The sequence below is a fragment of the Lactuca saligna genome, chromosome 5, assembly GCF_052625555.1.
Source record: "Lactuca saligna cultivar CGN05327 chromosome 5, ASM5262555v1, whole genome shotgun sequence".
Lineage (NCBI taxonomy): Eukaryota > Viridiplantae > Streptophyta > Magnoliopsida > Asterales > Asteraceae > Lactuca > Lactuca saligna.
Window position 1 is genome coordinate 235,996,595 of NC_136421.1, and position 18,133 is coordinate 236,014,727.

At 33.1% G+C, this 18,133-nt stretch overlaps 1 protein-coding gene across 3 annotated transcripts; it reads right to left on the minus strand.

Moving 5' to 3' along the window:
* Positions 1 to 1,923: 1,923 nt before the first annotated feature.
* On the minus strand, positions 1,924 to 14,636 carry LOC145046526 (P-loop containing nucleoside triphosphate hydrolases superfamily protein). Of its 3 annotated transcripts, none has more exons than XM_078994812.1 (23): positions 14,178 to 14,636; positions 13,205 to 13,271; positions 12,874 to 13,094; positions 11,905 to 11,971; positions 11,517 to 11,794; positions 10,957 to 11,023; positions 10,594 to 10,820; positions 9,906 to 9,972; positions 9,672 to 9,794; positions 9,412 to 9,593; positions 9,160 to 9,327; positions 8,761 to 9,072; positions 8,385 to 8,597; positions 8,220 to 8,279; positions 8,068 to 8,147; positions 7,712 to 7,983; positions 7,537 to 7,628; positions 6,336 to 7,448; positions 6,017 to 6,267; positions 5,778 to 5,945; positions 5,529 to 5,702; positions 2,552 to 2,586; positions 1,924 to 2,028 (listed from the first exon to the last, which is right to left on the minus strand). In XM_078994812.1, the coding sequence occupies exons 1-21, from the start codon at positions 14,406 to 14,408 to the stop codon at positions 5,585 to 5,587; spliced, it is 4,377 nt and encodes a 1,458-aa protein (XP_078850938.1). In that variant the 5' UTR covers positions 14,409 to 14,636; the 3' UTR covers positions 1,924 to 2,028; positions 2,552 to 2,586; positions 5,529 to 5,584. The 3 variants fall into 3 exon arrangements, with proteins under 3 accessions (XP_078850938.1, XP_078850936.1, XP_078850937.1); XM_078994810.1 differs by having other exon boundaries at positions 12,874 to 13,127; XM_078994811.1 differs by lacking the exons at positions 1,924 to 2,028; positions 2,552 to 2,586 and having other exon boundaries at positions 5,462 to 5,702; positions 12,874 to 13,127.
* Positions 14,637 to 18,133: the final 3,497 nt, after the last annotated feature.

The following is an 18,133-nucleotide window of genomic DNA, read 5'->3' on the forward strand; positions in this document are numbered from 1 at the left end:
GATCAAAAGCACATACCATAAGCATTCCTAAAATTTAATTCACTAAATTTTAAAAATAAGCTTAAATTGAGCCCCTAAACCAAATCCACTTAGTTTAAACTTTAAACTATCAAAGCTAATGCTTTTTGGGATTTGACATGATGGATGAATGTGCTCCTCTGTAGTGGTGTTTTCATTTGTCTAATCGGTAAACTAAAAAATTAGGACTTTAGATAATGGTGATGATTCTACTACTTCTTGAGGCAATATGTTTTTGCATTCATAAAAAACATGATTTAGAAAGTTTTCATTTTGTAGTGATTTAATATCTATAACTTTGAGTTCTTGGGGGAATACCTGATTATACATAAATATCATCACATTCAAACACAAATTGAATAAAATCATGAGCGCATATAGGAAAAGGGCAAAAAGAAAAGACGGTTACCTGCTTATACTCGATTGTAAGAAGAAAGATGGCTAGAAGGAAAGAAGGAAGACGACCAGAGGTAAAATCCGATGAAGGTGAGGAAGACGTCGAGGATATACTAAAATCCAATTATCTTGTTAATAGCTCGTAATTTGGAAGCTAAGGGCAATATGGTCCACTATGTTTTTTTTTTCAATTTTAATAATTTTAAAATATAAAAAATGATAGTAAAATATTAAAAACTATTAAAAAACAATTTTTGGTAAATATGATATTTAGATGTTAGACCGGACAAATATGATATTTTCGCATTTAGTAAGGATATATATGAAATTATCATTTTTTTAACCCGAATGGTCTCACTGTTTATTTTTGTTGCGTGTTTGGTCTCTGTATTACCTAAAAAAACTATTGTATCCTTATTAATTTATTTTTCAATTAATTTTCTTATTTGTGTATTTATTTTGTATATATTTAAAAAAAATTAATAGACCACACATATCTGTATCGCATTCTCCCCAACTTCTATTTCCTTTCCATCTTTAGTGACATCGACGTCTTCACCGTCCCTTTTTTTTCGGTCCTTCAACTCCGACGAAACAACATCATAACCCATTGTCTCTTCATCGGATTTTCCACCACCACAACCCAATGCATCACAAAAGGAAGGGATGGTCAGTTGTAGTGTTAGTTCGCCGAAGTTGAAGAACTGAAAAAAGAATGGATGGTGAATACGTCGATGTCACTAAAGATGGAAAGGAAATAGAAGTTTGGGGGATGAGATACATATATGTGGGGTCTATTAATTTTTTTTAAATATATAAAAAAAATACACAAATAAGACAATTAATTAATTAGGGCACAATAGTCTTTTTAGATAAGACAGAGACCAAGCATGCAATAAAAATAAACAGTATGGACCATCCGAGTTTAAAAATAAAAAAAAATAAAAAAGTTAGGGACCAAACGCATAACCATTATGTTTTGTTCATATTTAAAACGCATTAAAAAAAAAAAAAAAAAAAAAAAAAAAAAAAAAAAAAAAAAAAACTGTAATTTTTTCAAAAAGACTGCAATTTTTTTAAAGAAAACAGCATTTTTTTCAAAAAAAAAATTAATTTAAAAAAAAAACTATAATTTTTTCAAAAAAACTACAAGTTTTTTTTAAAAAAAGTTGCATTCTTTTCAAAAAAAAAAACTGCAATTTAAAAAAAAAAAAAAAACTGCATTTAAAATAAATTGTAATTTTTTTTTAAAAGTTGCATTTTTTTAAAAAAAAAGTAAATTTTTAAAAATCAATAAGTTTAAAAAAAAAAAAAAAAACTAGAATATTTTTTTTTAAAAAATACTAACTTTTTTAACAATAAAAATCAAAGTTTTAGGTGCATATATGCATATTTCTTATTCTATAATATTCATAAGTAAATTATAAAAAATCTCATTTTTATTAATTAATCTATAAACATAATAGTATAAATATTTTATTATATACAAAATAAATTATAAAAAAAAATGTTACAAGTTACAAAGTGGTTTCATGTCTTCGTGTCAATATTTCCTTATTTTCTTCAATTTATCATTTTTCACCTCTTCAATATTCACCATGATTTCTTCAAAATCTACAAGAAAATTACAAAAAAAAATTGATTGATGCAAAAACACTTAACAAAATACATATATGATTTTCATGTGGTTAACATATGAATTACATATGAATCACATTTACATATGACATCATATGTGAATTACATTTGATTTTCATATGAATCACATGTGATTCATATGTGATTTACATGTAAATCAAATATGATTAATATGTGAATCACATGTGATTCATATGTGAGTTATATGTGATTCACATGTGCATCACATGTGATTCACATATTAATCCTTTTTAATTTTCATATGAATCACATGTGATTCATATGTGAATCATATGTGATTTACATGTGAATCATATGTGATTAACATGTGAATCATATGTGATTCACATATAAATCATATTTGATTCACATCACAAGTATACTTATGTGACTGCATCTATGGTTGACAGTATAATTGGTTTTTCTCTTACACTAATTCACAAGAACCAAAAAGTATGGAAGTGTAACTACAAAACAAAATAAAAATGATCTCACATACCTCATTATGCTATAAATAAATGACTGGAAGTACACCTACCAAAAAAAAAAATCCATATAAGAATTAAGCATATGAGATAGAGGAGCGGATTTATAAAAATATTGAATATATAAAACAGAATCCCATGGTTGTACAATTTTGGGTTCCGGAAATAAATCAGATTTGTTTCAATAAAACAACTATATGTGATGACTAATTTCTAATAAGAAAGTCGAATCTCTAGTTACTAAATCTAGGAACGTCTGAAAACTGCATGACTAGGGACAATCTTGCTAAACCAAAGAAGGTATATGAGAAACCTTTGAATGTTTATAAACGAAGGAAACAAAAACACGATACAAACAATGAAAATTTAAAACCAGATAAGGAAGTTAAAACCTTTTCACCTATGGCTTCTCGAACCAAGCGTAGGTCATCTGTAAAATGTTCATAGGGGGTTGTGGATGCAACATATAATGTTAAGCAGATTAATGTATTTCATAAAAGAAAATTGGGTGATTATAAGTTTGATATATAGAAGTGGCCCAAAAAGAAAAGGACATGTAGAAATAAGAGACAAAATGCAAAACTAACAAACACCTGTTATATCTTTTGTAGGTAAGGGTGGCAATGATGAAATGGAAAAAGGGAACTTCACAAACACCTGTTCTATCTTTTGTAAGTAAGGGTGGCAATGATGAAATGGAAAAAGGGAACTTCAGGGAAGCTTTTTTCATGTCAAGTCTAAAGATGAAAGCACAATTTGCTTCTATATACAGGTCAACCATCTGGAAAGAAACTTTTCAAAGAGTTGCAAGTACATAAATCTGATGTTAGCGGCACTAAATGTGTTTCAATGAGGATAAAGATGATTCCAAAAACTTTAAATGAATTTGAACACTCATTCGGATCCATACCGGCTTTAGGTGGTGAGGAGAAGATAAAAGATTTATCATCAAATGGAAAGAACAAGACCTATTACAGATTAATGTTGTTTAGTTGATTTTTCTTTGAAATTGATGAATAAATTAAGTATAAACGTCAATTTATCGATTTTGAACCAGTTCATTCATTATCAAACTCATTAAAATTCTATACATTAACATAAGATCTCTATTTTCGGGCTAATGCATGTCAACTAAATCAGATTATAATGAAACCCAAAACTAGAAACAAATCTATACACAACAGGTGAGATTATAATGTTCTATGGAAATAAATTAGATAAGTAATTGTAAAACCTAAGGTGGAGCTGGAAATAAATGAGGTTAGATGAGAAGCGAGCATCCCATGGTCGTATAGTTGCAGGTTTAGGGCAATAATCAGATTAACGACTTCCTTTAAATCTAGCGATTAGGTTTTCTGATTGTTAATGTGCATAAGGAGGCAAGCAGAGAGGAGATAATCGATGAAGAAATGAGAGCGGGAGAGATCGTTGACTGATAATTTAGTTTCTATCATATCAAAAACCGATGGTCGATGCATTTATTACACATCTGGTGATCTGTTACGAATCTGACGATCTGTTACAAATCCGTCCAGGAGACTGGCAGCAACAGATCAACTACTGATGGTCGGAGCATCAGTTACAAATCAAACGATCTGGAGATTAAAGAGTGTTCCCGGGGGCAGGACGAAGGGGAGAGAGAGAGGAAGGGAGGGTAGCAGTCGGTCTGATAAAAGGTTTAACCTTTTTATGCCTGAAATGCCCTTGATTCAATTTTAATTAGATGCCCCGTGTCCTTTTTTTCCCCAAGTATTACAAAACTGCCACAATGCATCCTAATCTATTATTATTTTAATCTAGCGATCCTTGTTTAGTTTTCAGGTTCTTAGGAAACTATGAGTTGTCAAATAATCCTATATATATATATATATATATATATATATATATATATATATATATATATATATATATATATATATAAAGGTTAGGATGTTTATTATACATGAAAATCCATTGTTGTTTATAAGCTAAAAAAACAAATCTATACCGAAACAAAAATAGTTCTACTTAAACACAAATGAAAAACCACAAAACCAAGGATAACAACTTTTTTGTACACAATATTTTTCAAAAAAAAAAAAAAAACCTTATAAATTGTTTAAAAAGAACATTGCAATTTTTTTTGAAAAAAAAAACTTTTGATATTTATTGTTCACATTTATTTTTTTGTTTTTGTACATCATATTTCATCCATCTTATTGAAACAGCTCACATTGTTTTTGTCACCGAAATCATGAGATGTAGGTTACAATTTCAACTAGTTGAATGGTTTATTTTATTACACACACAATAAATAAATAAGAACAACTATATTAGTTTTACCTTACAGTTTCAACTACAAGGATAATATATAAACATTTAAAACGAATTAAGATATTAAGAGATCAATACAAAAGTTCATTACCCTTATAAATCATTTTTCTTCTTTTCAATGAAAAAATTGATTTTGTTTAAATTTAAATACATATTATATCATATCGTCTAATTTTACTATTCTATTCTTTTGAGCTTGATCGGTTAATATCTTAATTAGTCTTAATCAATTATGTATAGTACTTCTGTTATCAGTTTTTAAAATATAATAAATAATTTCTTGGACATTAAAAATGAATGTGATTTTTCATTCAAAGAGACGACTTTTTACTTTTCAGAAACGTTGAGCATCGGCCCTCCCTTCTGACCTTGACCATATCACACTATTGTACACCGTATCGCATGGGAGAAGACCCGATCTTCATATTTGTGTCATTTATTCTAAATCTATTGTGAAAAAATCATTGTACCCTTAGATTTGATTTCAAAGTTTTAAACAAATTGATTCACAGATTTTGGAAGAATTTTGTTTGTTTTTTTCTTTTGTTGGAGTTTGGTCCTATTTTGACTTGGATATACTTTTATAGCGAGGATCTTTGCATTAAGTTGCATATTTTAAATAACAAAATTACAATAAAAAAATGTAAGAGTAAAACAATGGTGAAAACAAAAGTTTACCTTCTATCATTAATCCGTCGACTTTTCTCCATCTTTTATTCTTTAATATTTCTACACTAAAATTTTGTTTCAGATGATTGTTTCTGGCAGCAACTATACTGCTCTAGCAACGAAATATCTTCACTTGATAACGATAATCCACCATTACTCAAGTAATTTCGAGCCACCCTCTTTCTGCGCAATATACATCAAAATGCTTAAATAAAAATATGATTATTGGGCAAGATATGCTTAAATTTATCATGATACCTTCTTTGGTTTGAACTGTTTATGGCTTCCGAAAAACGCAAAGATTCTGATCTTGAAATTTGGGAGAGTGTGGAGAGGTATTCATGGAACACATAGCCTTTCAGTGATAATTGTGACTTTAATGGAACTATCGATTGAACTGTATTGCAAATTGGCGATTCTAGTATGCTGGTAGATAATTTAGATTATTAGGTAAAAAAATAAAATAAATAAATAACCTACTCGAAATGAAATGCTACCTTTTCAAGGAGACTCCGCTGTTATGAATTTTGTTGTTTAAATTGTTTTGGTTGATTAATTTTCCCAAAGAAACAGCGTTATTCGATGCTGCCAGCATCTCCCGACTCAAATCCAGTTGACCATTTGACCCTTTTTTTGCATATAAACAGAATCCATGTTGACCTGTTGTTGACCCCATTTGCAGTTGGTCTTCATGCCAGCTGGATGAGTGTGATTTCTCGGGTGAAACCATCGATGGTTTTAAATAATCCTGTGATTAAAAACTCTTATCAAATTCAAACGATAATACAAAGTTTTAATAAATATATGTATACTTACACATGTCAATAACTGGCAATCTGAAAGTAATAAATCAGCTTCCGAGATTAAATTAGTTATTCCATGAGAAATTTGTAAAGCTTCTAAACTATCTTTTTCCTCATTGGAGACGTATTGCCTTAACTCATGCTCACAGTTACGTAGTTTTCTCCATGTTTCTTGTACAATATCTACGGATTCCAATTCCGATTCCGGTTCCAATTTCTTATTGAAATCAATTCGGCTACACTCATCCATCATTTGATATTCCCTCAGGAGACCCGCCATCGGTTCAACATGGGAATCACCCATTTCTTCCCCGTGAATTGGTGCCGAATCCAAACCGGAATCCGTTGCAACCGCCATTGATGGAGCTTTATCTTCTTCACAAGAATTATGAAACTCCATTGCCACAGTTCTTGATGTAATATCCATGCTCATGGCACCATCTTCGATTCCACCATCAGAACACATTCCATTCCCGAGTTCTGTCTCGGGAACAAAAGTGGATTCCGGAACACATGACACATCAAAGCACTCATCTTCGGAATCGGACAACATAACGGAATTGTATTTCCTCCTAATCCTTTTTTCAACGGCCACTTCTTCAATTACATCCTCAGGTACATCCAGTAAGCAATCTCCGGAATCAGACATTCCGGGGTCATGTTTTTTCTGAAGGGATCTTTTGGTGAATGCAACTGGGGAACTCGAGCAACTTGGAAAGCAATGAGCTGAAAATTTATTTTCATCTTGATCGGAGCAGTGTCTGCGTAGCATTTCGTCTTTTTTGGCCTCGATGTTTTCGTCTTCTTCCTCGATTATCTCCATCATGGTATTATCATATTTTTCTGCTAACAAACTTGATTTTGTAATTTCTTTTTCAATAATTTCAGAAAGCTTGGAAGTGTGACCAGATGGGATCAGTTGTGGTAGAACATGATGACTCGCATTAGTATCGAACAGCAGTGGAGCATATGTATTATGCATTTCATTATCGGGAACTTTTTTCCGAGTTTGCCCCTGGCACCAAAACTGGAGAAGCATAATGGTTTTACGAATATCGCCTTGGCAGTAGTCGATAAATCGTTCCAACAGAGAAGGGTTAATTTCGGCTTTTTCTGCAGTGCAAACCTGAAAAAAAATAACTGAATAATATTAAATAAAAATCAAGATGGACTGAAGATGAAATCATGAAAGAATATTTGCCAAAGTATGTTACCATTTTTGCAAGGCTGAGAAGGTCGTCTGATGATGGTATTCTAAAGCTAACCTCTATCCTATCTAAGTTATTCGGTAGATCAGGATCATCACCTATTAAAATATTAAATCAAACAAGATGATAATTAGATTCAGCAACTAGTTTTTATAAATATTTAAATAAATTGGTTTCTTACTGTTGCTGGTTAATATCATTGGTCGCTTTGCTGTTTCTGCAAGCTGTTGTATAGTGGAAATAAAACCACGATCTTCATATAGAGTTGCATCAATATCCTCAAAAAGAATTAGGGTTTTGATTCCGTTTTGAGAAGAGGAAATTTTATTCTCCTTGTCTATTGGTTTAACATCTTTTGAATCCTCATCATCTGATAATGGTATCAACTCAATAACATCATCTGATGACTTCAATTGATTCTTGTTATCTGGGTTTTCATGATTGGGGGCAGAACTGGAATAACATACAAATATTAGAAGAAATTGTTTCATAATCATGCATTTTATATACAACTAGAATAAAATAAAGTTGAGAAACCATTTAAGCCAGTGTGATTCTACAGCTTCACCAAACTTTTGCTTCACAAGTGCACCATTTCTCCAATCTGATGTATTCACCTGGATATTTTCATCATTAAAGATTGATTCGTATGGATTTCAAGATCTTTAAATAATTAAATATTAACATACCTCAATAACTTGAAAACCTTGCTCTTTGGCACATGCATAAATAGCTGCAGATTTCCCACTCTGAAAAAAAAAAAAATAATAATAAAACTCTTTGAAACTTGGAGATAATTTTGAAAGTAAAAAGAACCATTTAAGTAGATTAAAAAAAAAAAAGGAAAGGCATACCCCAACTGGGCCTGTAACTAAGAGGACATTTTTTAAACTGGTTTCTTCATCAGTTGACTCTGAATCAGAGTCAGTTGGAGAGTAGTTAAGGTCAACACCTTGCATGATCCAATTATCATTATCTGTAGAGCATTTACTGATTCTTGACCCTTTTTGATACCATAGACGTAACCATTCACTCAGAAACTTCACAGATTCAATGTTCCCACATATCTGCAGATCACATGAAAAAGGTGATAAGGGTATTTTAGGAAACATGGATTTTTGCTTGATTTCAAAGCGGGCAAGAGACAAAGAGAATGTAGCTTTATGCAAAATAAACGTTAATAAACTAATCATTAGAGTGAAACTGTGGTTTCAGATATCATATTCATACCTCAATGGCCTTTTCAGGCTGATACTTGGTTGTCCATAAGCTATTCTCAGGCTGAGAGTTACAATCATGATAATTTGGAGGTATGGAGGAGATTTCTTCAAGTTGGATAGGAAATTGACTCGAATACCCCTTGTTCTGACACGATGATATTTCAAGTGGAGGGGCATCAAGGAAATTATCAAACTGCAAGCAACTGACTGATCCTTCATTGATCAGCTGCAAACAAGCATCTTCTGCTTCTTGACTAGTCCTCATGGAGACACCTTCAGAAAATGTCCAGTTTCTCCAATCAACAGAAAAAGTTTCTTCACCCTGCACATGTGATATTCAATATTCAAGGAAAAAAAGATAGAAGAAAACACTGAAAAAATAACAAGTTAAGTTAACCACATTGTATACCTGTGTTTTCTCAAATATATGGAAAGTACTGAAATCATTGCTGCTTTCCTTTCCCTCAACATGACACCATTTGATCTCTAATCCAGTACTCTCAGTGTTTTTCTTGCCTGTTTTCCAAGAAGAAAAGAAGGGATGTATTTGCTTTCCTGCAAATATACGTGAATTTTCCTGATAGAGAATGATAAATATTTCAGAATCTAGAAAGAAAGAAAGAAAGTGATACAAGAATATGGTCATACAAGAAAAGGTTACCTCTGCAGTCATTTTTGCCTCCAGACGTAGATCAGGAAGTGGCTTAAGTGGACTAGTCAGCACTTTCTCTGATAAATCTTCATCTAAAGCTCCATTAACAGCATTTCTAGATGGCGTTGAATTCATTTTCTTTTTTGGTGTAGAGCTAGCTCGCCTTCTGAGCTTCCTAGGGCTCTTTGAATCTTCAAAGACAAATGAAATGAATACCACAAGGGTTTTAGAAGAATTAAAAATGATAAAATTGGAGAAAATCATCTTACTTGTAATGACATCTGATGGTGAACAATTCAGCTCAGCTTTTTCAGGTGTATGGGTAGGCAACTGCTCCTTTTTCTGTCTCCGTTGATGGCATCTCTCAGAAACTTTTAAGAAGAAATCACCTTCTGCATAAAAAAGGTATTATTTATAGTGAGATGCAATCTTGATGTCCATTGTCAATTTCACATGAAATGCCAACTAGGGTGTGGAACTTGTCCAGGTCAGCAATCACTTACGAACAGTAGCAGGAGAATTTTCTTCCCCAGTATTCTTTCCTCCAACCTCATTTCCATTTACAGCAAGCTGGTGTATAAACAATCATCATTTACAAGTTTCAAACACAAACAAAAAAAACAATGTAATAACATGTTGCAACTTGTGATTCCAAACAGTTAAACTCATTTACTCTTCTGATGCAATGGAAGTATTTGGTTCTTATGCAATATGTTGAGTAGTTTCGTATAACGTTCTGGTTGTGAATGGCTGAAGAGAAAGTCTAGGGTTTTATTCCTGGATCAATTTGTTGCTTGATAGCTGCATGTATGTAATTGCTAATCTTTATTCCCATGTGCTTATTTTATAATTATGAATATGCCGGGATGAGCTCACATTTGGAGTGATTAAACCCTAAAGACCTTTATGTGTTATTTGTTGTATGGATACACTAAATTATTTTCATTAGCATCAATAATCAGTTTTAATGGTAAAAAAGTCTAGTGTGATTTAATAATGTCATATTAGCTTTTGTCCAATATTAGTTTTGCAAATACCTAAGAATTGACAACCTTAGGATTACAAATATTATTGTGTGTGATCGTTATTGTGGAAACTAATCTACATAATGGGTATATTAACCGAAACATCAATTAGGGCCTCCATAGTACTGTAGTAAATTGTGTTAGATCCCAATAAAAAAATACGAACCTTTCTTGAAGCTTGTGATTGGGACACTGCTTTTGGCTTTCGCTTTTTATTTTTCTTGCCTTGACTCTGACTCCCACAATACTCATCATCATCATCATCATCTTCATGATCTACATCAGGTTCAAGATCTTCATTTTGTTCATTTTTATCAGATAAATTGATAGGCAACTGCTCCTTTTGGTGTCTCAGTTGACGTTTCTCAGAAACTTTCAAAAAGAAATCACATTCTGCAAAAAAAAAAAAAAATTAGAGTGAGCCACAATGTTGATGTCCTCTATTTATTGTCAATTTCACATGATGTACAGCCAAACCAAAGAATATATATGGAGGGTGTGGAAATTGTCCAGGTCAGCAATCACTTACTAACAGTAGCAGGGGAATCTTCTTCCTCGGTATTCTTTCCTCCAATCTCATTTCCATTTACAGCAGGCTGGTGTAAAAGAACAATCATCATTTACAAGTTTTTTTTAAAAAAACATATAACAAGTTTAAGCCCCCTGTGTCAGCAATGCAAGTACTCAGCTTTTATAAACCTGTTAATTGGTGTTCTTATAAACACGAGACACATGATGAGAAGTTTAAGTGTGTTTTGGATCTTGTTTAGCTAAGCATTAAATTCTTCTTCCATGAAACAATCAATTAGAAATATAGGGTGAAATATGCAGCAAAGCTTTGAATAGAATGGTCATGCTTTAATGTATCAATTGAGAATGGAATGGTTTGAATGTGATATTTGATTTAGATATTTGCTCACACTCCTATAAAAACAATCAAACTATCTCTTTGGTAAGTAAATAACTAATAATTCAGACTCTAATCTACTAGAATAAGCTCAATTACACTCCCTGATGACCTATTTATGTAAATCATATAATCATTGAACTCGGGTAGTTGTCAACTTTATTAAATCTAACATTGGTTACCTCTGCAGTCATTTTTGCCTCCAACTGTAGATCAGGAAGTGGCTTAGGCAGACTAGTCAAGATTTTCTGTGATAAATCTTCAGCTAAAGCCCCATTAACAACATTTCTAGGTGGTGTTGAATTCATTTGCTTCTTTGGTGTAGAGCTAGCTCGACTTGTGATGACATCTGATGGAGAACAATTCAGCTCAATTTTTTCAGGTGTATGGATAGGCAACTGCTCCTTTTTCTGTTTCTGTTGATGGCGTCTCTCAGAAACTTTTAAGAAGAAATCACCTTCTGCATAAACCAATATAACTTATAGTGAAATACAATCCTGATGCTCATTGTCAAATGCAAATGATGTGTTAAGTAGGGTGTGGAATTTGTCCAGATCAGCAATCACTTACTAACAGTAGCAGGAGAATCTTCCTCCTCAGTATTCTTTCCTCCAATCTCATTTCCATTTACAGCAAGCTGGTGTAAAAACACAATCATCATTTATGACTTTCAAACAAAAAGCAAATGCAATAACATGTTGGAGGATTTAAGTGCTATTTTCATTTTACTTCTCTTGGTTGATATTTTGTGTTGTGGAATTTGTTATTCAAAACCATGAAACTCATTTACTCTTCTGATGTAATTGAAGCATTTGGTTCTTTTGCGATGCGTGAGTAGCTTCTTATAGGGTTTTGGTTGTGAATGGTTGCAATAACAGTCTAGGGTTTTACTCTTGGGATGAATTTGTTTCTTGATAGTTGTATATTTGTGATTGCTAATCTTTATATTCTCATGCTTATTTTATAATCATAAACGTATCCTGGATAAGCTCACATTTGGGGTAATTAAACCCTAAACACTTTTATATGTTATTTGTTGTAGGCTACATTATTTTCATCCGCATCACTTGGTAAGAGCATATAGTGTGATTTTATAATGTCATATTAGCTTTTACGAAGATTACTCTTGCAACTACCTAAGTATTGACAACCTTAGGATTAAAAATATTAATGTATGAGTGTTGGTGTGGAAATTTAATTTACTTAATGGATGTCTTAACCAAAACAGCATTAGGGGACCTCACTAGTTAAGTGTTGTCAACTCGAATCTGAATTTGGTTATATATTTGCTCACCCTCCTTACCTATAAAGATACTCAAAACTCTCTCGTTTTATAAGTAACTAAAAGTAATGATCCAGACTCTAATGATCTAATCTAAAAAACCATCTCAACAACAATCCCTAATCTTTGGTGACCTATCAATGTAGATCATATGACTCGCACTTCAAGCATCACAACTCAGCTTAGGTTAGTTGTCAACTTCATTACATCTAACAGGCTAGTAAAATGTGTTAAATCCAATAAAAAAAAATCCACACCTTTCTTGAAGCTCGTGATTGGGACACTGCTTTTGGCTTTCTCTTTTTATTTTTCTTGCCTTGACTCTGACTCCCACAATACTCATCATCATCTTCATGGTCTACATCAGGTTCAAGATCTTCCTTTTGTTCATTTTTATCAGGTGAAGTGATAGGCAACTGCTCCTTTTGCTGTCTTAATTGTCGGCGTTTCTCAGAAACTTTCAATAAGAAGTCACATTCTGCAAAACAATGTGAACCACAATGTCGATGTCCTTTATTATTTTTAGTTTCATATTATGTGCAACCAAACCAAAGAAGACATATGGAGTCAAACTTAACAATCACTTACTAACAGTAGCAGGAGAATCTTCTTCATCGGTATTCTTTCCTACAAGCTCATTTCCATTTACAGCAAGCTGGTGTAAAAAAACAATTATCATATACAAGTTTCAATCAGAAAAACCAAAAAAGCATATGCAATAGCATGCTTAAGCCCCTTATGTCAGCAATGCAAGTACTCATATTTTATAAACCTGTTAATTTGGGTTCTTAAAGACATGGTGTGAAGTTTATGTGTGTTTTGGATTTTGTTTAGCTAAGCACTAAAATTCTCATGAGTCATGCCATGAACAATCAATCAGAAAACAAGGGTGAATTATGCAGAAAAGCTTTGAATAAGATAGCATGGTTTAATGTAGCAATTGGCAATGAAAAGGAAACTCTCAACATACACATGCTTGGCACGCAGTCATGTTGAATACAACATTTTCTCCAAGTAAATTACTTCCTGCTGATTCAAGAAAGTAACCTGGCAAGAAGTTGACATCTAACAGCAAATCATTGATGTTGTTATGATGTCTAAGTTACTTTTTTTGTTGTCCTTATGAAGTCTTATACGTTCTCACTGATTAGCATTGTCCATGACATGCTTCTTGTTACTTGCTAGTTGGTACTTGTTTAATATGATAATATGCCACATGGCTCAAAAAGTCAAAACACAATAACGCGATATAGTACAAGTGGGTGGCCAATCTATTTCTTTGTCGCAAAAGTGCAACCACTTGGTTTGTGGATGGCACTTGTTCCCTTAAGCTTAGATTGTTAACTAGAATCTAATATTTGATTATATCTTAAGTAAGTAAATAACTAGTTATCCGAACGCTACTCTATTAGAATCAGCTCAATTACACTCCCTGGTGACCTATTTATGTGAATCATATGACTAGCACTTCAGGCATAATCATTCATCTCAGGTGTTGTCGACTTTATTAAATCTAACATGTTAACAAACCGTTCGATGCAACAAAAATAAATATACGGACCTTCGTTGAAACTCGAGTTTGAGACACTACTTTTGGCTTTCGCTTGTCGTTTTTCTTGACTTGAATCCGACTCCCGCAATACTCCTCTTCATCGTCTTCGAGGTCTACATAAGGTTCGAGATCTTCGTTTACACTGACCACATTGTCTTGAGACTTGTGCGGGACCAGTGTCGATTGAATCAATCGCCGACGAACAGGGAGTTTGGTCTCCGAATTGGAGGAGATCTCCATCCAATCAGCTCAATTTAGGGTTTTAGAAACTTCCACGTTTTCTTCAAATTGTGGGATTTTGGGGTTAGAGAGAGATGTAGCCACGAAGGAATTGTTTGGGAAATTGGAATGGAGATTGCAAGGAGTCACGCCCAATTAGGGCTCGTTTCCCGCCTTTTTATTATCTATAGACGGATTGAAAGGAATCAGGATATTACAGGAACTAGGATAAAGCCCTAAAATCAATTTTGGGGATTTTAACATAAACAATCCGAGTCAATGGAGGTAATTGGTTTCGATTTCCCGCGCTCCTGCGATCAATACATATTTAATTTTTTTTAAAAGCTAATAAGTTTGTTTCCAATTGTTATTTTGAAAACCGTTGATATTAAATTAATAAATAGGGTATTGTCATAGCAGTCTTTTATGTTTACATAAAATGTACGTTTATGTACTATGTCGGTTTTCATGTTTATTAATATCTTATATTCGTCAAAAAAAAATATTCATTTTAACATTTTTATTAAATTTTATATCTTTTTAATCGGTCATCATTATGGTAAGATGTTAAATCCATCAAGCAAATTATACTTTTTGTTTGCAAATAAAACGTAATATAATAGTAAAAGGGGCATTGATCCTCGGATAAATTGTTGTATTCAATCACTAATGCAATCCAACGGAACTAGTGTAAATAAGCTAACTACAATTAAACTAAAAGGAGAGTGTTGTGATTGTTTGAAAACTAAATGACTTTAATAACTAAAAAGCTTGCAATTAAGTAAGATGGTAAGATGCTCAAATATTTGAGAGAATTGGTTAATCAAGGCAATTCAACAAAATGAACATTTGTGTGTTTATCATTAGGATTTAATACGAAACTTATCATTCATCCCAAATTGGTTATAGCAATCATGAAACATGATATGTCAGGATTCCTCATGGGTAGTATGGAGGTTGGGAAAACCCACAACACACCTTCTTAATCAAAATCAATGATTTAATTGAAACAATTAAATCCAAGAAGTTGATTAGCCTTAATAATGAAGGAATCATCAATTCCTAGAGGATGTCAATGCTTACATATCCATAAAGGAGTTACGATTCATAAGTTATAAATGATTTCTACCATCATAAAGCCCTTGTTCTAAGTAAATTCAATGATTCAATGCTAAACCAAAGAATAAACCAACGATTGCTCATTCAAGTACCAAACTCATGATCAAAGTATTAAACAAACATAAGAAATATGAACTAGAATCATAAACATAAGATAAATGATAATTAAGCATGAATCCTTCAAAAACCCACAAACATTCAAGGGTTTTAGCCAAAGTTAACCAAAATAGAGAAATTAGCTAGTCATGGCAACAAAATAACAATTATAAAAGTGTTTTTGCATCAAAATTTTACCAATTAATTAGAAAGATGAGAAGAATGAGTATCCAAGCTCCAAAATCACCTCTAATGCTCTTCAATGGTGGAAAATCGAAGCTTCTCTGAAAGATCCAACCCCCAAGGTAAATGATAAACAAAATGACCAAAATGCCCAAAAGTGTGTAGTTGCGCGGGTACTCGCGCAAGTGTTGCGCGACTAAGACTCCACCCTCGCAACTGTTGCTGGAGTGTTATTGGTCCATTTTTCTCCACTGCCTAATATTCCTTTGGTCCCCTCCGTGACTCACATGATTTGAATTTGGTCAATCACCTTCAAGCTTTAAATATGGATAGTTCATGTCCAAAATAAGAGTTCATGACCCATCTTCAAAAGCCCACTTCATCCAAATCTTTAACTTTTTAAGCCCAATCTCCTTTGATGGATCCATAAAGCCCAATAATGCATTGAAAAGCCCACCAAGCCCAACTCCAATCGAACCGCAACCGCAATAAGCTCCAAAAACCTACAAAACATCTCATGCAAAATAGAAAGTACCCGACACGATCCATGAAAAGAAAATAAAGAATATACAATGCAATATTAAAAATAAAAATAAAATTTTTTAAAAAAAAAAAAAAACTAAAAATACTAAAAACCTAACAGAAATAATGAAATAAAATAGAGTAAGTTACTGAAATCGTCCTTGTGGTTTGGTTAAAATTGCATATTTGGTCCCTACCTTTTATTTTGCACTCGGATCGTCCATATGGTTTGATTTTGTTGCATTTTTCGCCCCTATGGTTAGGTTAAAATTTCATGTTTGGTCCCTAAACTTATGTATGTAAGGGACGAAAAACGCAACAAAATCAAACCATAGGGACGAAGAATACAACAAAATCAAACCACAAGGACGATCCGAGTGCAAAAGAAAAGTTAGGGACTAAACATGCAATTCTAACCAAACCATAGGGACGATTTCAGTAATTTATTCAATAAAATAAGCCATGGTCTTATTCACCCCTACAACCCTACCATTACATCCTAACATTTCCCACCCGAAAACCACCATCAACGTCCCTACATCTGTCACCATCTGACACCCCTTTAAAAACCAAAACCTAATACCATAAGCCACCACACAAACACCTTAACACCATTCTTAACCTCCATTACAACCATCGTCCACCCACCTCCATAAACTTTCGATGATATGAAAAAAATGATAGATAATTTGTTGAATTATTATTATTCATTGATATATATAATTACCTATAATAATAGTGATATTAGATTACTCAAAAATTATCGTATCTACATTATCGTCATTCATTTTATGGGTTTTATGTAACATCCATAAAATCATGCCAAATTTGAACTTTTTCAAAACATTTCAATCCATTAGTTATTACAAAACTTGTTTTCAAAATAGTATAATATCATAGTATCCCATGAAGAAGTCATAAACATGAGGAGTTGTACGATCACACATTTGCCTTTCCGCGATCATCTGGTGTACCTGAAACAAAAACTGAAACTGTAAGCCCAAAGCTTAGTGAGTTCCCCCAAAAACTGATACATAACAACAATACACATAATAACAGCATGTAATGGGTCCACTGTCCACTGCTCTACAAACCGGATTACCCCATGGGCCCACAGTGTGAGTCTGACTTGCCTTTCACAACTCACATATGGCCAGCCTCCGAGCCCACAACATCAGTCTAGTTTGCTTCCGAGCCCACGTCTTATGACTAGCTTGCCCCTGCAGTCCTAAGACTGAAACATAATTGATCTACCCTCGGTACGAGTCTGGCATACCACTTGGTCCTCAGCTTGTATCTGGCATGCTAACGAATCCTCAGTATGAGTTTGGTATGCCTTCCCGACCCTCAACTCATATCTAGTATACTCTAGGGTTTTGTAACAACCCAAAAATCAAGAATAAAAATTTCATTTTTAATATAGCTAAAACATTGATACCATTTATTTCAAACGTTTCAAATCATCGTAAAGTAAAACATTTATCAGAGTTCATCCCAAGATCATTCATTGCGGAAATCATAGGTGTGTGCATTGCGATCAATCTGATCTCTTCTTTTCCAAATCGATGATACCTGAAACCAAAGTTGAAAACCGTAAGCACAAAGCTTAGTGAGTCCCCCAGAGCATACCTTACACACAATCCACATAACACATATCATATTAGTTGTAAAGCCTATCTCTACCACATAAACCCTGCATATAATCATATAAGGAAGTCATGGAAACCCTCAAGGGTCTTACACCTAGTGCCACAGGAACCCCCATGTGGTCTTATCTGCCATGGGAACCCCCACATGGTCTTCCTGCTAAACAAGACATAATGCAA